The sequence below is a fragment of the Giardia intestinalis genome, chromosome 4 (assembly GCF_000002435.2).
Source record: "Giardia intestinalis strain WB C6 chromosome 4, whole genome shotgun sequence".
NCBI lineage: Eukaryota > Fornicata > Diplomonadida > Hexamitidae > Giardia > Giardia duodenalis.
Genome location: NC_051859.1, coordinates 211,997 through 233,387, shown reverse-complemented (window position 1 = coordinate 233,387; position 21,391 = coordinate 211,997). Strand labels below are relative to the sequence as shown.

General features: G+C 52.3%; 12 protein-coding genes and 1 pseudogene across 12 annotated transcripts; 5 read left to right on the top strand and 8 right to left on the bottom strand.

Moving 5' to 3' along the window:
- Positions 1 to 18: 18 nt before the first annotated feature.
- Positions 19 to 1,008, top strand: GL50803_00115337 (Ubiquitin-like protein; the record flags this gene model as incomplete). The annotated part of the gene is made up of 1 exon (XM_001707172.1): positions 19 to 1,008. One exon carries the CDS (start codon positions 19 to 21, stop codon positions 1,006 to 1,008), a length of 990 nt encoding a protein of 329 aa, XP_001707224.1.
- An 18-nt stretch (positions 1,009 to 1,026) lies between these two features.
- On the top strand, positions 1,027 to 1,509 carry GL50803_00104994 (uncharacterized protein; the record flags this gene model as incomplete). Its single annotated transcript, XM_001707174.1, has 1 exon — positions 1,027 to 1,509. The coding sequence occupies one exon, from the start codon at positions 1,027 to 1,029 to the stop codon at positions 1,507 to 1,509; it is 483 nt and encodes a 160-aa protein (XP_001707226.1).
- A 23-nt stretch (positions 1,510 to 1,532) lies between these two features.
- On the bottom strand, positions 1,533 to 1,826 carry GL50803_00107659 (uncharacterized protein; the record flags this gene model as incomplete). The annotated part of the gene is made up of 1 exon (XM_001707175.1): positions 1,533 to 1,826. One exon carries the CDS (start codon positions 1,824 to 1,826, stop codon positions 1,533 to 1,535), a length of 294 nt encoding a protein of 97 aa, XP_001707227.1.
- A 220-nt stretch (positions 1,827 to 2,046) lies between these two features.
- Positions 2,047 to 2,460, bottom strand: GL50803_0012993 (pVSP; annotated as a pseudogene; the record flags this gene model as incomplete).
- Positions 2,414 to 3,166, bottom strand: GL50803_00114442 (Ankyrin repeat protein 2; the record flags this gene model as incomplete). The annotated part of the gene is made up of 1 exon (XM_001707177.1): positions 2,414 to 3,166. The coding sequence occupies one exon, from the start codon at positions 3,164 to 3,166 to the stop codon at positions 2,414 to 2,416; it is 753 nt and encodes a 250-aa protein (XP_001707229.1).
- A 177-nt stretch (positions 3,167 to 3,343) lies between these two features.
- Positions 3,344 to 5,359, bottom strand: GL50803_0021924 (Kinase, NEK; the record flags this gene model as incomplete). The annotated part of the gene is made up of 1 exon (XM_001707178.1): positions 3,344 to 5,359. The coding sequence occupies one exon, from the start codon at positions 5,357 to 5,359 to the stop codon at positions 3,344 to 3,346; it is 2,016 nt and encodes a 671-aa protein (XP_001707230.1).
- A 241-nt stretch (positions 5,360 to 5,600) lies between these two features.
- GL50803_00114440 (Ankyrin repeat protein 1) lies at positions 5,601 to 6,338 on the bottom strand (the record flags this gene model as incomplete). The annotated part of the gene is made up of 1 exon (XM_001707179.2): positions 5,601 to 6,338. One exon carries the CDS (start codon positions 6,336 to 6,338, stop codon positions 5,601 to 5,603), a length of 738 nt encoding a protein of 245 aa, XP_001707231.2.
- A 3,740-nt stretch (positions 6,339 to 10,078) lies between these two features.
- On the bottom strand, positions 10,079 to 11,002 carry GL50803_003021 (uncharacterized protein; the record flags this gene model as incomplete). The annotated part of the gene is made up of 1 exon (XM_001707180.1): positions 10,079 to 11,002. One exon carries the CDS (start codon positions 11,000 to 11,002, stop codon positions 10,079 to 10,081), a length of 924 nt encoding a protein of 307 aa, XP_001707232.1.
- Positions 11,003 to 11,028: 26 nt separating this feature from the next.
- On the top strand, positions 11,029 to 11,823 carry GL50803_0013225 (Zinc finger domain; the record flags this gene model as incomplete). Its single annotated transcript, XM_001707181.1, has 1 exon — positions 11,029 to 11,823. One exon carries the CDS (start codon positions 11,029 to 11,031, stop codon positions 11,821 to 11,823), a length of 795 nt encoding a protein of 264 aa, XP_001707233.1.
- Positions 11,824 to 11,830: 7 nt separating this feature from the next.
- Positions 11,831 to 12,271, bottom strand: GL50803_00135231 (histone H3; the record flags this gene model as incomplete). Its single annotated transcript, XM_001707183.1, has 1 exon — positions 11,831 to 12,271. One exon carries the CDS (start codon positions 12,269 to 12,271, stop codon positions 11,831 to 11,833), a length of 441 nt encoding a protein of 146 aa, XP_001707235.1.
- Positions 12,272 to 12,466: 195 nt separating this feature from the next.
- On the top strand, positions 12,467 to 14,284 carry GL50803_0017474 (uncharacterized protein; the record flags this gene model as incomplete). The annotated part of the gene is made up of 1 exon (XM_001707185.1): positions 12,467 to 14,284. One exon carries the CDS (start codon positions 12,467 to 12,469, stop codon positions 14,282 to 14,284), a length of 1,818 nt encoding a protein of 605 aa, XP_001707237.1.
- Positions 14,285 to 14,297: 13 nt separating this feature from the next.
- On the top strand, positions 14,298 to 14,954 carry GL50803_003559 (uncharacterized protein; the record flags this gene model as incomplete). The annotated part of the gene is made up of 1 exon (XM_001707187.1): positions 14,298 to 14,954. The coding sequence occupies one exon, from the start codon at positions 14,298 to 14,300 to the stop codon at positions 14,952 to 14,954; it is 657 nt and encodes a 218-aa protein (XP_001707239.1).
- GL50803_0060562 (uncharacterized protein) lies at positions 14,938 to 21,267 on the bottom strand (the record flags this gene model as incomplete). The annotated part of the gene is made up of 1 exon (XM_038046223.1): positions 14,938 to 21,267. The coding sequence occupies one exon, from the start codon at positions 21,265 to 21,267 to the stop codon at positions 14,938 to 14,940; it is 6,330 nt and encodes a 2,109-aa protein (XP_037901904.1).
- Positions 21,268 to 21,391: the final 124 nt, after the last annotated feature.

Below are 21,391 nucleotides of genomic sequence, written 5' to 3'. Positions count from 1 at the left end.
AGTCTATGCAAACAAAAAATGTCTGATTGCATCAGGATCGCGGTTAGGTCCACAGTGAAGGAATTCGAGCCAAGGACATTCGAGTTTTTTCCAGATAGCACCGTCGGCGATCTGCGGAAGAAGGTTGCTGAGGCCATCTCCGCAGAGGCGCCCACCATCCGTCTCATTCTCAACGCATCTATCTTGAATGATGACGGTATTCTACTGTCGAAGGTTCCAAATATCACTCAGGATACCGTAGTATTCACTCAGGCTAAACCTCGCGGAAGGATCCTTGAAGCGCCTCCCAGCAGTTCTGCCGCAGGGGTCGCGCAGGCCCGGCAAATTGAATCGGCTGCTTCGCGAGATCCTCATGCTGAGGTGCAAGACTCCTCGTCCGGATCCAATTCAGATGCCTTAGAACTAGACCCAGTTAGCAACAACTCGGACCTCGTCGCACAGCTAGTAGAGACCTTTTCCTGTAGGCCACGGCTGGCGCAGATATCGCTCGAGCTGGCTAATAACAACATGGATCTGGCAGCTGCCATCATCGCCGAAGATCCGACAGAAGAGGATCTCGAGGACACCCTCCGGCACATGGGCGCGGCCAGACACAGCCACAGACCACACATGTACAGCACCGAGGAGCTAGAGCAGATACTCCAGACACCGAACTTCTTGGAGATGTTTACAACCCAGATATCCGACTGGAGCCCCAATCTGGTGCTGAGATTCAACGAGGATCGCGACTTGCTCCTTGAGGTGCTCCACCTCTACCTGAACATGATCGAGGCAGGGATGGCCGGGAGAGGGATCCTTATTCCAAGGGAAAGGGCGCCGCCGCAGCCTGCAGAGCAGCCCCCTCCGCTGACCGCGGACGACGAGGACAACATCGCCACGATCATCGGGATCTGTGGTGGCGACCTGAACTACAACCGGGTGAGGGAGGCATATGTCAGGCTCGGGCGCGACATGAACGCGGTGGTTTCTGTGATCATGGACCAGCGAGAGTACTTTGAGAGGGAGTGAACGACTGCTTAAAAATAGATGACGACAAGGCTGGCCGCCAAGAGGCTCGTCGTCGAGTACCTCCTCTACCTCAGGGCTGCGCAAGCCGTTGAGGACACCGACAACCTGGACGTCGCCATCGATTGCCTCCGGGACTGCTTCGGACTCAAGGACGTCAGGCACGGCAACGGCGACCTGGAGCAGATCCTGAGCGGGGCGAAGGCGCCGGCGGTCTCCAGCACAAGCTCCAGCGAGCTCAAGGCGCAGGGCAACGCCGCCTTCAAGGCGGAGGACTTCCAGGAGGCGATCCGGCTCTTCACCCAGGCGATCGAGGTCTCGGCCGCGAACAACGAGCCCCCAGACCAGCGCGCCGTCTACTTCGCCAACCGGGCCGCCGCGCGCCTGGGCCTGAAGGCCGAGGAGGAGACCGCTCTTGCTGCTGAATTTAACACTAGATGGCTAGTAAGGGAATCAACCAATAATGACTTCCTTGTGCTAATGAGAACCTATCTACAACGTTGAAAAGATGTGGCAAAGAATTAACTTCATTCCAATCCTCGTGGAACCGAGTAAAAAAGGTAGAGCCTATCCCCGTTAGACAATCTTGCCTCTGCTACAGTTTGCTGAGGATCAAGGGGACATCCTTGAAAATGAAGATCACCGTGAGTGACGGAGACAGACAGACTAGAAAGCGCGCGCTCTCGGAGAGTCTTAATTTTATCGTCTAAATGGGCTTGCACTATGACGTCCTTTGCATGGGCCACTTTACATCTGTTGAACGTGGTGTCAAAGATGGTCATACCGAGCTTAATGTGCAATTCCAGAGTTGGTCTCGTCATTTTAAATTTTAAAGCTCTCACTACTTCGATCGCCCCTAGAACTGCCTATGTCTGGCTTTTATCTAAGATAGCACCGAGTGCCCTGTTTTCTAACAATGGTGATAACGATGCTAGATTAAATAGCTGGTTCGCACGATTCCACCCTCAACTCTAGTGCGCATCCCACTGCCAGCACCCTATGAAGTCCCTACACCACTCACAGCGTTTGCTACCTAAGTACCTACGCCTTCCCTCTACACACGAACCACCAGCAGAGGAAGCCCACGAGGCCCCCCACGACGACAACCGCCGCGACGGAGATGCCAGCGATGGCCCCCGTGGAGAGCCCGCTCTTGTTCGTGCTCATAGACACACACTTGCCATTGTCTAGACTGAAGCCACTGTTGCACTCCCCACACACACCGTCCACCACACAGCTCTTGCAGTTGGTGTCAGAGCATACTACACACCCACTGCCATCCTTGTTGGGCTTCTTACCACTGTCACAGGAGGTACACACAGCAGCAGTCATGCCAGCTGTTGTTAGAGCTGTTGGTGCTGTACACCGGGAGCAGCCATATACTCCTACATATGCCTTAGCGGTACTATCAGTGCCTACTAGTGTGCCAAGGGGGTTCTCGCAGACCAGGACAGACCTCGCTGGCCACGTCCTTCCCGCAGTCCTTGCAGAGGACGTAGTGCTTGCACGGCATGCAGACCAGGTTGGGGGCGTTGGCGCGGCACTTCACGCACTTCGTGTACTTCTTCGAGTTGAGGAGCTTGCGGATCTCGCCCAGGCACTTCTCGAGGGACTTGTTCAGCTGCTCCTCCGAGATCTCCGCCCCCTGGTCGATCCCCGAGCAGGAGAGGGAGTAGAACGCCTCGAAGAACGAGCGGAAGATGGCCATGTTGTGGCTCTTGACCTCGGCCTGCTGCGACTTCTTGGCCATCTCGGTGTAGGTGGCCGCGACCCTCTGCCGGAGCTGCTCCAGCATCGCCGCGTCCATCGTCTCGATGGTCTTCAGCCGGAGGACCTTGGCCGCCTCGAACTGCTTCGCCCTGGAGGCGTGGTTGAGGGCGGAGAGCTTGCCGGCGTCCCGCAGCCTCCCCTCCTTCTCGAAAAGGGCCTGGATCAGCTCGAGGTTCCCCCTCTTTGCCGCCGCAATCAGCGCAAAGGACCCGTCGTTCGAGACCAGGCCCGCCTCTGCGTCGACCAGCTCCAGGGCGACGGCGGTGTGCCCGGCCTCGGCGGCCCACATGAGCGCCGTCTTCCCGTCTGCGTCCCTCTGGCCTGCGTCCGCGGCCTTGTGGGCCCTGACGTAGTCCAGCCTGTTCTCCTTGGCCGCCTCAATAAATGCCATTCTTTGCCTCCCAATTGCGATCGCGGCTCCTCAGAAATACCGTGGGCGGGCAGCTCGGAGCACCTGCTCTATGGTGCCGGGCGCAGGCTAGAAACCCGAGGCACCAGCCTGCAACGCTGCTCCTCCAGGCCTTGCCCCTCTAAGAGAGCGGCAGTTTACTTGTGGGTCGCAGAGAGCCTAAGAGTCATTGTGGCCGCCGGTGCTAGATACACTACTGCTAAGGAGAGACACCATCTCAGGATAGACCATAGCCTTAGCTATATCAAGGGCAGTCTTATCATACTTATCTTTTATATCCCTTTCCCTCTCTACTAAAAGTTTAGCACATTCCAGTTGATTATTACGTATTGCAGTTATGAGAGCAGTCGCTCCAAAGATGTCCTGCATGCCTCCTTCATGATCAATTAGCAGTTTCACAATTTCTGAATGGCCCCAGGACGCTGCTTCCATGAGAGCAGTTGTTCCAAGTATGTTTTGTGCACGGCTTTTGTTTTTTATTAGGAGTTTTACCGCATCTATGCGACCACATTTCGCTGCTTGCATAAGCGCTGTACACCCATCCACTTCATCCGGACTGAGAATCTCTGCAACAAGTTTGTGTCCTGCTTTCTCAGCAATCATCAGAGCCGTGTTGCCTTCACTGTCGATTAGGTTATCCTCGTACGGGCCCAAAATGGAAGCAGCTTCTGCACTGCCATTCTCTGCAGCGACCATTAGAGCAGTTCGACTGTTCTTGTTTCTTCTCCCACGTTCGTAAGGGGCGAGAATCTCGACTGCTTCAGGGTGGTTGCAGTGTGCGGCGTGCATGAGCGCAGTCCAGCCGTTCTTGTCCTGGAGGCCCCTCTCTTCTTTAACAAGCAATTCAATGGGACCAGTGTGCCCCTGCTGGGCCGCATGCATAAGAGCCGTCATCTTTTTCTCGTCACGCTGACCGATGTAGACTCCCTCATTGACCAGCATTCGGACGGTCTCTGTTTCATTCGTGCGTGCGGCGCGTATAAATCTGGGTAGCAAGAAGAGGCTGAATTGAGAATTGGATAGACCTAGCGCAATGCTAATCTGTGTAATTCTACTGTCTAGTACTTTTATCATGGCTAGGTACTCTCTACATTGATCTTCAAGCATGTCGATCCTAGTTAACTTAATTCTGGGCTCCTGTCCCAGGGCGTCGACTTCACTTGGCCTGTTCTCAAGGGTTGCCTTAAGAGTAGCAATCTCGTTCAACTTAGTTTTGACCTCCTCCTCCAAAAGCGCGATCTTGGCATGAGTATTACTCGCAGTGATCTTCGAGGAACCATGCTTACTTTCCAGCGCCACTTGCCAAGGTTCCGGCTCGTTATCCGAAATATCTGCTGTGTCGAGCATCTCATGCAGCTCCCTGGCCGTCGGCCTCCTCCCAGGATCCAGCACGAATATCCTCTCCAGAACATTCTGCATGAAGCCATCAGTGACACCGCTCAGGTCTGGCCTCCACCCATCAACGAAGACATCCTCTGGCTCCCTGTCCTCCAGGAAGTCCAGCATCCTTAGAGTTACTAGTTCATAAATGATGACCCCGAGGCTCCACACGTCGGAGGCGGGGCTGGGCTCGTTGTGGAGGAGCACCTCGGGGGCCGTGTGTGCCCCTATTCCTATAAGAGTGCTTCCACTCCACAAGATGTTCCTGCAGAGTTCGAGGCCGGCGATGATGAAGTGCTCACCGTCTGCACTGATGGAGATATTGGTAGACCTAAGATCGCGGTGAACAAGCCCCTCAGCATCTGCCCTTTTGACACTGTGAAGGTAGGCAAGGGCGGTAGCGATCTGTCTTATAGCTGAGAGGATCACTCTGGTGGGCACAGGACTCTTCATTTGCATATGCTCAATGAGAAGACGTCCGAGAGTCTTGTTGTAACGGTCTGTGATAAAGTAGACGAAATTCATGTGCTCGATCACTTGATGATACCTGAGAACCCCTGGGTGGGAGAGCTCGGGGAGGGCAGCCAGCTCGAGTCGGACAGCGTCTGTGTTATCCTTTTCCAGGCAACCTAGTGGGGCGACCTTTACAACGAGACTCGGATAGTCCTTGAGAGAGTAGACTATACCCGTGATATCTTTGCTTAGTATATCACCTAACCGTTCATAGAGGTCATTGAGGGTAAACTGCGGGACACTAGAGGCCACTGTTGCAGGCTCAGACGAGGCAGTGTCCATCCTGGTTTTATTTTGGTAATCTACAGTTTTGGAAACGATCCGTTTCCACAGGGGTTTGTGTCTACAGATCTGTAGTGGTCCAATGCTTGCGGAGGGCTACTGCATCAGGGGCAAGAAGGCCACCTGCGCGACCGTTTCACCCACCGGCGTTCCAGTGCCGGCCGGGGGTGAGAAGGCCTGTTCCCCTTGACCTCTGCGGAAACGGGCAGCTGTGTGACCCACTGACGGCCAGCACTTCGCCCTATTGGCTGGCCGTCCCCCTGCACAGCTGGAGAGGCCCTAGTACATTATCGAATGCAATCAACAAGTAGGCAGGTTCACTCACGAATTTCTTGGGCGGCATCTGCAGATAGGGATCCATAATACCCTCACTCTCAAGAAAAGATACCACCTTGGAACAGCCGTGCATACCAGCCATACGAATGGCAGATCTGCCGCTTATGTCCTTCTCCTTCTCCAGCAGTAACTTGACACACTCCAGGTGACCAAAATTTGCTGCAAACACGAGGGCAGTAAGGCCCCTGTCCTTCTCCATGCCTCCCTCAACATCCAGGAGTAGTTTCACGACCTCGGTACAACCGTTGCCCGCCGCCCACATGAGGGCCGTCCATTCATTACTATCCCTCATGCAACGCTCGTGCCTCATCAGCAGCTTCACTGTCTCGACGTGTCCAAGCACTGCGGCGACCATCAGGGCCGTCCCTTCGCGTATCTCTATTGTCCCCGCCTTGACAAGCTTCGCCACCATCCTTGCCTGATAAGGGATGTAGCGCTTCACCGCTTTCACGTCGTTTCTGCTGGCTGCCTTCATAAGCGTGGTGACGCCGTCCTCGTCCACACTGCCTTCATCATCTGTTTGTGGAGACTCGGCGGGGCTGCTCTTGCCTGCGCCCTCTTCGCTCGTGTCCTTCTCGGGCATGAGGGGCGGGGCGCAGTCGTGCTCCTGAGAGCAGTGATCCGAATCATCTGCAGACGACATTTTTATTTCATAATCACAAAGGAAACGCGTGTACTGGTAAGCTTGCGATTCACGGTATTGTTTACAGATCATCCAGATAGCGCACCAAACACAGATTGTACACCCTGGATTCCCTCTGCCCTTCTTGCCTTGTGTGGTAAGTGCCCAATGAGAGATGACTTCAATTGTGGGGTTGTAGCCGGCTGGGCACCAGTGCAGGGTGGGCACTAGAGCTTCGGACTTCTTCATTCCACCTACCAGTCACCTTCAGCGTTGTGCTGCTAGGACCTCTGCCTACGAGCACACCCCAAGGATCCCGTGAGTAACTTCAGTCAATGCTCGATTGTGTCAGGAAACGGAAGCGAGTCATCGCTGATAGAGCAAGGGTCTTCTCTGTTGCACTGCTGGAGACCTAGCTATCTTATCACCACCTTCTTTCTGCCGGGCCTCTGCTTCAGAAACCCTGTGATGTCATGGAAGAAGCCTGACAGCCTGTAGTAAAACAGCTCCTGTGAACTGTAGACGTTGGGGATCCTCTTACCCACTGTCCATGCACATCGGCAAGGCCATCTGACGTTCCCAGGGCCCGGCAGCTCGCCATGACTGGAGAGGAGGGCTTACTGGGTCCTGAGCAGCACTGATTATGAATTCCTACCATCAAGCTTCCCTCTCCATAGTCTTGGAGCCTTTGAGATAGCCTCAGCAGATCATCGAAGAAGAGCATAAGCTCTGGCACTGCATCGGTAAGCTCTGGGGACTTCGCCTTTCCTTGCTGCAGGTCTTCAGGAGCAGTCTAGAGCTATGGCTAGCTGATTGCGTTATTACTGCCTGGAGTGCTTACTCAATGGGCCTCTGCAAAGCTAAGTTGCCAGACAGCATCAGTGGCAAGTGTCGATCACAGATACTCTGTCCGCCACTTGTGGAGGCTTATCTCCATTTAGGTTCCCTTCCCACCCTTGCAGTGCTCACTCGAGCGAACCAGAGCCTGAGATTGATAAGCCCAGCGAGCCTAGTACAAACCTCAGAGGGCTCAGGAGGTCATGGCTCCTTTGGTGTCTGCCATGTCGTTCTCCTCGCTCGGTTGACATGCGCGCTGCTAAGAGGGCCCTCATTCACTCGAGCTCGTGCCCCCCTGTGGTGACTCTGCTCGACCATCAGCGAGGGTCCCGGTCCTCCTCCCAACAGACCGGCCTCAGACCCCTCGTGATCTGCCAGACCGAGCAGAGTGATCGCGGCGCCCGTCAGAGACCGGCCCGACGGGCCCGCAGTGCAGTGCGCCTGGATCCACTGAGATCGTTCACTCCCCCAGTGGGCCACAGCTTCCCCTGCCCTGCAGGTGTCCTCCAGCGAGGGCATGTCGTTGTGGGGCAGTCTTCTCATCCTGCCGTGCACACAGGGCTCAACCGGCGACCGTCGGACAGTCCCGATGGCATGCCTGAAGCCCCGCTACGGCAGAGGGGGCAGCACACGGGGCGGCCCCCACGCTGCTGCAGATTGCAGTGGCAGAGAGACCCCCTGCCCTGGAGGCCCGTGCAGTGGCTGTGGCGGCCATCAGCTACTTCTGTGCACTCCTCTGCCGCCAGCTGGAGCGCGAGGTCGATCAGCAGAAGTGTGTAGAATGTTATAGCCTACAATGTGCTGCCTCAGAGCAGTTGAGCTCTTGGGGTCGGCACTGGCTCTGCCTCACAACCGGTCTATCAGTGCTTAGATTACCGATATTGAACTGGATGCATGCCTACGAGTTCAGATGGTCTGGGCGCCCTAGATATACAGGGGTCTTACATGAGAGGAGATTGTTTGCCTCTCTGGCTGGTTCAATATGTCACTGTGTGCTAGCCCAGTCACTCTGTCCTAATATATGCAGGGATTCTCAAGAGCTGGACTGCTGCAATCTGAGTTTCTCAGCCCCGTGCTCCATTGTCTGGTGACCCTGGGACTGTGAGCATGGCGCCATGTTATTGGATCCCTACGTTGGTAAGCACGTAAGATTTCTAATCTGCATAGAAACAGTTCACGGGAAGTCCTGCAGTATAGACTCTTCCAAGACGACAGAGCCGGTGGCAGAGTCATTTGCGAGAGTACGATCACCTGGTGAAGGAAACGGACACGTACTGCGGCGACACAGGAGCCTGTGGTCCTGTTCTGTCAGCCATTAGAGGGCTTTCCAGGAACAAGGATACATAGCGAACGGTCCATGATAAATGAAGCCCAGATAGCTGCGAGCCAAAGACCCGCAGGCATAAGGCCAGGATGCATGAGCAGGGATCAAACGCATCTAGAGCCTCGAAGAGCAGCCCACGGCTTAGTATAGACACGCCCAGTCGAAGGCTACTCCGGTCGGTGGCTGTGGAACGTACAATCGTGGACTACCCGTGAATCGCCGCTGTCATTACACCCATGGGCATTCTTCTACTATTCGGGCCCATCCAGCAGTAGACGCGTTGAACGCTGTGACTGGGCTGCTCTACCTTCGCGCCATGCACCTGACAAAGGGAAATAGAGTCGTGCACAGCCAGATGCGTCAACTGGAATCCGAGAAGCCGAAAGAAGGTAGGGGCCGTGTGGCTGTTATGTCCGCGGCTCTCATAGTCCTCGTAGTCTGGCCCAGCAGGCTCCTCCGGTTGCCTCGCACAAGTCAGTAATCTGCAGTCTCCCAAACAGACGGGCTACCACGGGGCCTGGCAAGGCGTTCTTCCCTCGCTTCGTTCTGAGACCGTAGCGTTAGCACAAACGTAGGCCAGAGACGGGCATTTCTTGCAACCTCTGAAGCAGGTCACAAGGTCTCGCCGGGGTGCACTAGTATCCACTGTGTCGCCCTGCAATCCAAAGGCTGCCCATTACGCCCAGCCTTGGGACTGTGTTGGGGGCCATTCTATGGAAAATGGGGGCGCTCTCGACCAGGTCTGGCGAGGTATGATAAGGATCGTATCAAACTCCGCGCTGGCTGTTCTCTGGGGCTCACTGCAAGGGCGCCACCTACGCCTGCTGGCCCTGAGCTGTGGGGATGCCTATGGGTAAGGCCGCTCGACAGTGAGGGCTGTAAAATTCCGCCACACCCATAGGGCGACGTTCAGAGCTCAGAGCACCGTAGCCCCGGTTTCATGTCAGATAGAAGAGGATGTGTGATACTGGAAAGGGCCGGACTATCTGGAAGCCTGGAGCCGCAGCAACGAAAGAGCAGCATCGGTGTCTAGATGCATGATCTCCCGAGGCAGGGGGCACCTTTGCCCGAGTGCATCGCTTGCCGGTGTTGTGGATTTTTTGTACTCTACTTACCGCATGTCGCTGCTCCATGGTCAGCGCCTTGGTTCGCGAGTCAGGGCACGCGTCTTCTTGGTGGCGCCGTGAATGAAGCGACCGGGAGGAACTGGTACGAGGGCTGAGCTCGTTCGGACGCCCCCGCGGCTAGCGCTGGCCACTCTTATTGTTGGTTGGAGAGATGCTGTGGGGTCTCGCTGTCTTGCTGTTGATTGGCAGTTTACTGTCTTGTGTGACGAATGGGTACTGGTGAAACATGATACATTTACACGCTGCCTCTCCCAATCTGCCTACTTGTGCACTTTCTGTGAGATATGAAAGTGTGTCCATAGGTAGAAGATTATTGCCCCATGCTTAGCTGAGGTGAACAGTAGCGTGCTCTTGCATTACAGTACTGACCCTTTCTTCTGGCCCGTGATTTCTTTAACATTTGGCAATAGATGTGGTTATACTTACTCTTGCTTGCTAAGCCACACTTCGTCCAACAGCAATCACGTACCTTCCTAGAGGACGTCTAGGAAACTGACCACATTGTCACGTGCAGTAAAGGGTGTAAATGGAATTACCTTCTCCTGCCCACTCTTGGGCTGCTCGACGTGGAAGACCTGTACAGGCTGCAGATCGATGTAGCTTCGCTGATCGTCAGTCTGACCTGTATCGCAGGCTACGCTGAAAACTAGTGGGCCTTCGCTACCAGTTGTAACTAGAGACTCTGGCAGTCTGGAGACGCCCCTACCTATCTTTCCTGGACACGGCAGCTCTGACTGAAGTTCCTCTTCTATACAACGTTTCAAGTTAGCGTTTCCAGACTTCTCGGCCAAATTGGTAAGAAGCTGGTCTACCGAGGATGCTGCAAAGCTGGTGTAGGATAGATTCTGAGCGCATAAGAGGATGACATTCTGCTTATAGATCCAGTTGTTTCGGACTATAGGAATCGCGTTAACCGGATACGGATTGCTACGACACATGGCAACGATTGAAGTGTTCACGCGGGCCGTTACTAGCTTCGGGCTAGGCTTGGTAACAAAGAAGTGAAGTCCCGAGACGAGACTGACGTGTGGAGACTCATCATCATGAAGCGCCATAACGCTCGGGCCGTCCTCGTCAAAGGCAGACTCATCAACACAGTCCGTTACCGGCGCTGGATCGTTGGTTTCAGTAAATGCAATTCCAGGAGTCCAGAACCTCAATTTATCAAACTCCTCCTGAGAATAATAGGACTGGTAGCATGCAAGAAAAACGGGACAAGTAACCATGAACGTGTCCGAACGAAAGCAGTCTTTCTCCGTTGTTAGTTCGAAGCACTCCTCCTTGGCGTTACATGAACCGGCCAGGCCAGCCCTCCTTATAAGGAACTGAGTGGCCTGATGCTTTGTAGCAGATACAAGGGGCGTGTGCCGCATGATCACGTCGTTTATGCTCTCCATAGAGAGAATTTTTTGGAAGATCTACTATGAACTATGCCTTGGAGTCCTGCTTCCGAACGCAGAACTCTGAGCAGCTCAACACGTTCATTCGCGATAAGATAGGGATATATGCACACATGGAGACAGATAGTAGTAGGAAGACTAATAAGACCGTCTGTAAGCACTACATCCGAGACCAGTGTAAGAAAGGAGATGACTGCGAGTTTATCCATGAGTACGCTATTGACAAGCTCGATCTGTGCAAGTTTGGAGATAATTGCACCAACCACTACTGCATTTACAACCACAAGAGCTCTAAGCGTGCCGATGTCTGCTATTCATTCGCACGCGGTGTCTGCCTCAATAAAACATGCGATTCCAGGCACATAGTGTACACGCTCTGCCCTCGGTACCTCGCAGGCTTCTGTCCCGAAGGCCCCAATTGTACAATGCAGCACCCCCAGCTGTCTGGTCCCATTACCATATACACGCGCCAGGTCATGAAGAAGCCGGGCTATATTGGCCACTGCAGCCACTGCTGCAAGTATCACGGCGATGCTCATGAGCTCACCGACAACGACAAGAAAGATCGCTACAACGCTCATCACGGACAGACCTCAATAGAGGATAACACAGACTTCACTGGGATGTTGCTACAATGTCCTGCTGCCAAAGACGGGTCCCGGCTCGTCCGTGACCACGCTATGATCAACAAAGTCTTTGAGCACACGCCCGAAAACTTCCGCCGCCTCTATGACATTTTGCGCGAAATCGAAGCCAGCGAACGCGCCGATCGGGCCCGTGCGCGGGCAAACAAGGAAATCGAAGACGAAGACGCCTAGTAAACGTTTACTTGCCCTTCCTGTACTCGGGCTCGATCCGCTTGCCGATCCGGGTCGCAAGCTCCATGTCGGGCTTCATGATCGTGACGCGCTTGGCGTGCTCGGCGCAGAGCTGCGTGTCGACGAAGAGCGAGATGATGTAGTTCTCCGCAGACTCCTGGAGGGCCTCCACCGCCGCGCCCTGGAAGCGGATGTCGGACTTGGAGAGCCCGGAGGTGACGATGTCACGGACGAGCTTCGAGAAGGGCAGCTTCCGGATGAGCAGGTCTGTGGACTTCTGGTACTTCTTGATCTCCTTGACCGCGACCATGCCCTGCTTCTTGCGGCCGGTCTTCTTGATCCCGCTCGTCGAGGACGCCGTCTTGCGTGCGGCCTTGCGCGCGATCGTCTTGCGCGGCGCCTTCGTCGCGCTGGTCGTCTTGCGTGCCGTGTGCTTGGTGCGTGCCATTTTGTTCCCCGCCCTTTTTGGCCAAAAAGATTGATCCCAAATCTGCGCCCTCTTAAGTTAACTTCGCCCTGTGATAAGTTGCTATACGTCGAAAGTGTCAATACAACGAAGTAGTTACCTAAGAGGTGTCTACCACGTTTTGTCCCTGAACAGGGCTGCACTACCAACGAAGGGCTAGTACAAACTAAGATAAAAATGGTCAAATGCATGGTCTATCAAGACGAGAGCTTTCTCCATGCGTATGAGATCGCAGAGACACGCATACTAGTGGGGCGAGCTGCCAAAGACGGCGCCCAGCGCTCTGCTGAGCCAGGGTCCTTCTTCATTCCACTCCCCGGGCCTGCTATCTCGTCTCAGCACCTCGAAATGGTGTTCAGCGCAGAAAAGATTATCATATCTGATACTTCACGTGCAGGAACAACTATCAAACACGGTGGAATTTCGAAGACACTCATGAAAGACACTTACGAGCTTGATCCCAGTAGTGTCAATCGGTTCCACGTTGTGTGCGAGTCGAAAGCCGTTGTGTTTAAGATCGTTGTGACTGTGAATGAAGCTGCTGAAGAGCATGAGACAGGAGCAGTTCTGGCAGGTCTCGATCAACAAGAAGCAGAACAAGACTCTGCCTCTGTAGCAAAGCAGGAACCACCGAAAAAGAAAACAACTCCAACCACGAAAAAGCCACGTACAGAGTCTGCAAAGACCTTAGGCCCCGCTAGCAAGGAAGACGCAGGGGTAAAGAAAACTACTAAGAAGACGCCTGCTGCGGCCAGTGAGATCTCTAAGCCAACGGTAAAAAAGACGACTAAGAAAAAAGCCAAGAAAGCAGATGGACTAGATATTGACGGTGAGGAACACGAATCTATCCGCCCAAGCACTAACGAGTCGTTTCAGGAGTTCACTGGGGATGACAGCGACACTAGCGATGAAGGACTAGACTTGCAAAGTACTGACGAAGAGTCTGAAAGCGACGGGGTGGCAGAGAACCCGGAAGAGTCTGATCCTAATGAAAAACTTCAAATAGACGCGTGCTTTGAGAACTTGGACGATGCGCCTCCATTAGCTTATAACATCGATGACTACACAGCACGGCGAGCACTCATGCACACTATTCATTGTGACGAGTACAGTTTCACAGACATCCTAGATGGTCTTGGGCAGGATGTGAAGGTCTGCTGGTGCAATTATCTTAACGAAGAGATGAAATCCATTGTTGAGGAGCTGAACATCCGCCAAGATCTTGGATATGCTGCCGATAAGGTCAATGTATTCTTTACGAACAAGTTTCGGAGGACGGCACGCTATCTGATGGCGATCCACAGGGGCATCCCCATTCTCACAGAGACGTACCTTCAGAGATGCAGGAAAACTGTGCTCAGAGACCCAAGTGTGGACTTTCCTCGGGCTCGAAAGTACTTGATAAGCGTTTCTCGGGAAGAAGCAGCTGCTGGTGACCAGTCGCTCCTCAGCCGGATGCCAGAGGATTGGTCTCTTGCACGTGTAATGGCCAAATCTTTCAAATACCCTGTTGTGTTTGTTGACAGCTATCACATAGTAATCGTTCCAGAGGCCATTCTGAACGTACCAATGACAAAGCAGACGTCCGCAAAGGATTTTATTGCCCTGTACAGCTTTGGTCTCGTTGTCGCGGGCATGGGTGTCAAGACCGTGAAGATTGTTTTCGAAAGCGAATTCGACCGATGTCTCCACAAAAGAGAGATCGAGGAGGACCTCCCAGAGCTCCATAAAACCTCCTGCCGCGCCTTAAACCCTAACTTACATCTAGACACTCTTGACGATCGCATACTTGATGCAGCAATGCTGGCCAAAGAAACCGATGGTGTCGTCATCCTGGTCGTCCCCCCACCAGATAGCCCTCATTACGAAAAGTATCGAAAGTTCAGGGGCGTCTATGCCGACACCGGGCTTAAATTTATCCAGATGAAGCGCCAGGGGGTAATAAATAGCATCTTACTGGGTGAGCCAGCCTTTAGAGAGCAATATGTGGAGTAAGCAGTAAATATAAATGCGAGAATGGGACTTTTTTGTGATTGCTGCTCTTTATGAGAAGGTCGTCGAATGGGGAGGTACTGTCGACACGCTAGTATCTTTTTTAGCTAACGAACCCATACAAACAAACCCAGAGCTGGGGAGTCTAGCAGGCCTCTTTGAGCTGAACCTCCAAGAGTATGCATCTCATGAGCGACTGAAAGAGGTGCTTGAATCCGGACTGTCGCTTTCGGAGCACAGGAAGCGCTGCATGGCTGTCCTTCAGCAGGCATATCCGACGCAATATGACTTTCTTTCCTTCCCCCCTGAGCACCTCAAAGGCCTTGTGGGTGTGCAGGACGAAGTATCCACACCAGATGCTGACGAGCAGACTCCAGAGGAGTGCTATTCCACGGTGGAACGCATGAACAAAGATACCTTTGAAAAGCTCTGGTGTTTCCCCACGGACGGCGGCTTCAGTGGCATGTATTTTGTATCAATTCGGGTCTGCTTGCAACAATATAGAAACGTGATGGATCTATTGGTCGATATCTATGGAGCTACAGAACAGGGGCTGCGTGCTGATCTCATTGGCCCTGACGACGCTGACGGCATTTATCGCTCCCTTATGTCCATCTATGCCCGCGGTGTCCACAGAGACCAAGATGAACTAATTCCTAGTTTACATAACTAACGGCCTTCTTGGTCTCCTTTAGCGCTTCAAAGTCGCCTTCCTCTGGAAATACTAGCTCTATAACGCTTTCATAATAAGTATACTTCCGCCAAAATGCTTCATAGAACTGAGTAGCGTTTTGTCGCACTACAGGCTGCTTGGATGTGGTTAGGCGTTTCAAATTCAGCAAGTGTCTCGGCAACTCAGAGCTCATATCGAGCAGCAAAATCTTAGCAAACAGGATCATAATAGAGAGCACCCCGTTGCACTGCCTCGAGTCCTTCTGCTTGAATAGCTGGAGAAGGATGTCGTACGTCTCCCTGAGTACATCCCTGCTCATTGCGCTGGCTATGTTAATAAAGGCGGAGAGACCCTGCTCTTTGATGACATTGTGCTTGCCCATCGCCGTGAAAAAGGGTATGCGGAAGTATTTTTCAATGAGCTCAGATCTCACGGTTGTGTGAGAAACTAAGTGATCGCTCGTCAGTAGATACTTAGTAACCAGACGCGAGAAGTTTCCAAGGCAGAATGCGTACTCCCGCGGACCTAAAGTCCCTGTACTGAGAATCCTAATGAAAGTTTCGCAGGTCTGCGATGACGGGTTTATCAAAGTGTCGACATACGTTTTAACTATAGCGTTTAGCTGGTCTCCGAGTTCATTAGAACACACGTCGATCCCCTTCAGGTGGATAATAGTCTCCAGAAGTTCGTATTTGTCGATGATAGACGTAGGACCCCGCAAGGAAGAGACACTGTGGACAATGGTCACAAGCAGCGCTGCCTCGTGGTAGCACTCGATGTCATCTAGCGTCTGTTCAGACCTGGAATTGGGGTCCGTATCAATCCATTTAGCTATGGCAGCCTTGAGACGTGAGAATAGACTTTCCACACACCTGAGACCTTTTTCCTCGGAAGAACTACAGGCGTGGCCTTCGTTCGAACCCCTAAGTAGTCCGCAGAAGCTTGCACTAGTCTTAGATAAAGCCAGCAGGTCTCTGTGTACGGCTACTACGCAGAAAGCAAGTATCTTGGCTATATGTGGCACCACTAATCTAGAAAAACTTAGCGCTTGGGGCGAGGTCTTGTCTAATGCTCCAAGCACTCTTAACGAGACATCCTCCGCCATCGGAGCATCATAGATAAATATGCCATTGATCAGGCCCTCAAGCACCACTAATCGTGAGGCTGCTTTGCCACTCCCTCTATACGTGTGATCAGAAATATACTTCACAAACCACTTCAGCTCTTCCTCTATGAAAACACGCGCCTCTTCGGTATTTCCGTTACTCATTGTCCTGGTCAGTAATCCACGCCAATACATCTTTATGTCTGAAAAACTGGATCGTTCTTGGACTGACACTACAAGATCAATTAATCTTCGCATAACTTGGTGTATTTTGATTGTGTAAATGCTCGGCGATAATGAGCGTATATAGGGAAGTGACTCGAAGACACGCCAGACTATGTTGCACAACATTTGATGTTCGTATACCTTGAGCTGAGCAGACGACGAACCGGCAGAGTCCCTCGCAACCATCTCTATTAGCAATGCCAAGGTGGTCTTGACGACGCCAAGCCCGCCGATTATAAACATTTGTCTCCACATGATGGTGTTCTCCTGCTGCCCAATCGCACACTTGGACGCAGCGTCATTCTGCTCACACCATTCATGACAGACAAGAAGCGTGGACCTGATAAGCTCTTGTAGATAGGGAATTATCTCCTGTTCATTCAGGAACGCTTTCAGCTCGCTAATCGGTGAAATGCGCTCAACTAAAGGCAAGGACGCGTCCGAATAAGCAGTCACAGGCATGGCGCGCGAAGTCAGTGGATGCTGCATGGTCCCGTGCTCCTTATACGAGTATGCCAACAAGACTGATGTGTAAAATATTAGATAAATGTCTACAAAAACTAAATGATTCTCGGTTAGGGCAGAACACAGCTGTCGAAGGACTCCAACAAGAATTGGGAGCATCGCAAAGCGCTTAATATAGTACACGAGTATGAAGCAGAGAGAGTGCCAGTTGACAGAGTCGCTGCTTTTACAAATGGTGTCAATGGTTTTGTGGACAGTCGCGGCCATTGCTGTGATATTATTGTAAGCACCTTCCACCGAGAATTCAGAGCCTGACACACACACTGGCATCCATCTCTGTACATCCAAGCACACAGGACCGTCGATGGGGATGACCCGCCGGAAGTCTGAGTCTTTCTTGGTCCCTTTCTCCTGCAGGACAGACGCACGCACAGCCTCAGCAAACGATGTGGCCGAGACAGTCATGAGTGAATTGTTGTATGCGTTAACAAATGAAAAGAATTTGTCCATGCCTTCGTGGTCGTGGTCCCCAAGAAGCACATATATGGTCAAGTACTTTTCAAAGAGTATCTCTGTTGAAATACCTCCCACTATATTAAGAGCTATGAGCTGCACTGGGAGCTCCTTGTCGAAATACGCGCTCAACTGCTCGATAAACTTCCTCGCGGCGATAGGATTGAAGGCAAGCGCCTCGCGTCTAAGGATAGCGGCAGCTCCATCGGCACATTCGCTTCCGAAAGTATCTGTAAAGTACTTAGCAAGTGTCTCCAACACAGCCTCTCCTCCAAGAGGTTTCCGAAGAAGACCTGCAAAAACGTCGCAAATAAGCGTGTGAACGGCTCCATAATGGGCCGGAGCAACCGACGCCAGGCTGGTCATGATGGAGAGGCAATTGACCCGTGTCTCGGTGGAGCCAAAGATATACGTATCCAAAACTAAAGGGATGAACTGGAGCGCAGACGGCTGTGTAGTCTGCTGCACGGTGGTAGACTTAAATAGTAGCCGATAGTAGTAGATCATCTGCGCTACTATGTTGAGCTCTAGTTGCGTGCGCTGAGTCTTAGATCGAGGCCTTTTGGGCGGGATAGCAGAGAATAAGGATGTGAAGAACTTGCCAAAGGCGGTAGTCTTTGTCTCAATGCCAGCAGACGCCAATACCGCTAAAAAGTCCTGGGCCTCTTTGCCAACAAAAAGGCCCTCCTTTAGCAAATGATTGGCAATCTTACGCAGTGTTGTAAAAACTAGTTCTGAGTCAACCTGAATCTTATGGGATGTAACGGGAATTGGTCGGCGCTTGTTGGCCAGTTGAGGCGACGGGGCGAAAAGAGCTCGAACAGCCCCCGGTTTGCAAGATGGCTCTGAAAGGAGACGCATGCTCTCTTGCATCATTCCACCTCCGCAACCAGAAAAGGTATAGAAGAGTGGGAATCTAGGCTCATCTGATAAAAGAGTACCTGGGGTTTCGTCTGTGAAGTCGATAGTTACCAACTTCTCGGCAGGAGGGATAAGTGTCCTGGTAGATGGAGAGATCATCGTTTGTCTAATATCCAGGCAATCCAAAAGTGTTTGGAACTTATACGAGTCTATCGGTACATTGGCTGGGGCAGATATTCTGTTACCTTGTACGTGAGGAGTCAGGAGCGAGAGTAGCGCGTAAGAGATATCTGTACTAGTTGTGATATTGGTGCAAATACTGAGTGCTTCAGAAACGACGCTGATAATACTTTGATAAAGTTCTATGGAAGCATCTGTGGGAACGCTCCATGCGACCTCGCGAATATCACCGTCGAGGCAGGGGGTCCACGAAGAAGGGAATGCAGTCACGCATGGGGTGGAGAGCGCATGGGCCAAGCAGACAATGTATGTGAACTTCTTTTTAGCTGGTTCCAACTCATCGTCCTGGTCTGGACACGATGGAAATGGATCTGCCGTCTTGTTCTTCTGCAATAAAGCAATCTTCTCGCTGGCCTCACAATAGCTCCGGTACTCTTCTGCACAGAAGTATTCAAGTATGCGTGATCCAAGCGTATTCAGACGAGTCTCACCAGCTGGAGAAAGCAACAAGTGATCTACTGAAATGACTGCTTGCAAGCATATCAAAGCGACAGTGGGCGACTTGGTGGTATCAGATTTCTCTAGCCAAGCACGGATGTGTTCATCCAAGCCATCGTATAGCGTATCCAAGACAAGGTGCACCATTTTCGCTTCATCTGCAGAGTGATTACATCTACTCTCCAGGCCTGCTATGCACGCAGATAAAAAGGAGCGGAAAGAAGCTACGCGTCTTGGAATGACCTTGTCAAACAAAAATGGAAGCAGTTGCTTGCTAAAGATCTCACAAGTCGTGCTAGTATCTAAAGCGGCAAGTATACTGACGATAACCTTCTCCGCCGTAGCAAGGTGGGGCGCAAACTTATTTGTCCCGGTCACTGTCCCGAAGGAAGGAGAGAAAATGCGCGTGGTGTTTTTAGAGGAAAAAGCTACGCCATACTCACCATGGTTAGTGGGCGATTTGACTCTCTCCGTTTGTGGAGAGCGAACAGCCGACAGAGGATCTGCATCGCAGCTTGCAAGGGTTTCTACGGAAGCATCTAAAAGAAAGGCCAATAAAGAGTCCAGGACTGCGAACAGAAGATCCTTTAGTGTGTCGTACTTGGAGCTGGTGTAGCAACCTACTTTCTGACATAGGTCCTTTGCAGTAAGAACCGGTAAGCTGAGGGAAACAGATTCCAAGAAGAGCAAACAGGCCTTCGACTGCACGACGTGCTGAAGGGTCAAATAAGGCAGACACATAGCTAAGGCTTCTGGAAGTGTAAGGCCTGTCGTATCAGAGGAGATAAACCAACGATCCAGAAGCTGATCTGAAACAATAAATAATAGGGATGATAGTCCATACTTATGGTGCTTCTTCGTCGCGTCGATGTGTGCCAGTTCATAAGCCATTTGCGTAATCATGGGCCAAGTGTCAGCAGAAAAGAGGTTAACTGCTTTGATAAGTGCGTCTTGAAATAGATCCACAGTATCCGGGGAAGCACCGTCAATGTAGAGCTGCAGGAGCAGGGTCTTGGCCAACGAGGATCCCAGGGGTGTAATGGCCTTCAGACTTGCAGAAGTAACGGGGAGATAGAGTACGTGCGCAAGGGGCCCCTTAACAAAGTGTACGATGCGAGCCTGGAGGTCCTGCTGATGCTTTTCATCTGGAAGAACCCGCGCGGAGGAAAGGTCGGTGAGGAGCATACTGACGTCCTTGATGACAGAGCATTTAGGCAAGTCACCAACAAAGCACGCATTTACGATGTAGCGGAGCATAGAGATTGCCGGGGAAAGGTCCACATACTCTTTTGTGAGTTCGTTGGGTGGTGAGGGGGTGGTATTTGGCAGCATGCCCTGGAGATAAAGATAACGACTACGGCACGCCCCTGCCTGAACCAGACACCACAGAAGGGACGGGCGCCAGACGGATGCCTGGCTGATAGTAAGAACAGCCTCGCTCATACCTGCTGGCCAGAACTCAAACCAGTCTGGTAAGGAGAGAGAGGACAGAACGCCCTTCCTTCCTTCAGATGTGAAGTAAGAGCACGACTTACTGAACTGTGAGGAGGTCTCGACTGGGGTGGTCTGGAAGCTGAGTAGAATGGAGGATGAACTTTCACTGATGTCCAGATAGGGACAGTCCACGAGCAAGCGGTATATTGAGTAAAGTATGGAGTAGCCAACTTCCTTGCCCAGTGACAAGTGGAGGAGGTCCTCAAGGTCCCGGAGACAGCTGGTGTGAAGCTGCTCTGTAGATCTATGGAAGGAGAGATCTACAGAGAGTAAATCAGCTACCGATGAGTCTACAAATGTCCCTGGCAGCAGAAACTGAGCCTTCTCCACAATACTAGAACGAAAATCCGTCTCTGATTTCTGCTGGCAGTGTGCCTTCACATACTTAGCACGAAGGTGAGCAGATGGAAGAACAGGCAGCCAGCATCTGGTCAGGGCGAGGTACTTGAACAAGTTGGTGGGTGTGGAGGTGTCTTTTAGATACCCATGCACAAGTGCATATATCTGCTCATAGTCTTCTGGGTCGTAGTAGGCGCCTATGCACATAAGATCTTGTGCAGCATTGTTGAAAAACTCCTTGGAAAGGCTCCCGATGTCGCCAACCGCACGCGTAGAAAAAGCGTAGGTGTCCACGCAATCAAAGGTGACCCTCCATGGAACGGAGATCGGAAGGGGAGGCTCTGCTGAGCACAGCGTTGAAATGGCCTTTAGAAGCTCTACAACCAGGGAGACTGGGTAGACCCCGATCCCGCTGGAAAGAAGATCGACGAAGAGAGATACCATGGTGGCACGCTCTGCCACTGTGAACGTGGTTTGCATCATCACCAGCGAGCCGAAAACGTCAAGAAGCATGGAGAGCTCTTCGCCTGTTCCCACAGACGAGAGCATGCGGACGAACTCCGCAACATTCAGGATCGACTCGCGGTCCAAATCTATCGGCCCCAGGCAGACATTTCCCGGCAGCTGGGTCATTAAAAAAAGGCTGTAACATGTAGCAAAAAAGAATTTGATTTTGCCTCTCCAATTAAATGCAGACGTGAGTAAGTGCGGAAAGAGCAACAGTGGCGAGAACGGTCCTTCCAGGTACGGGGGTCTA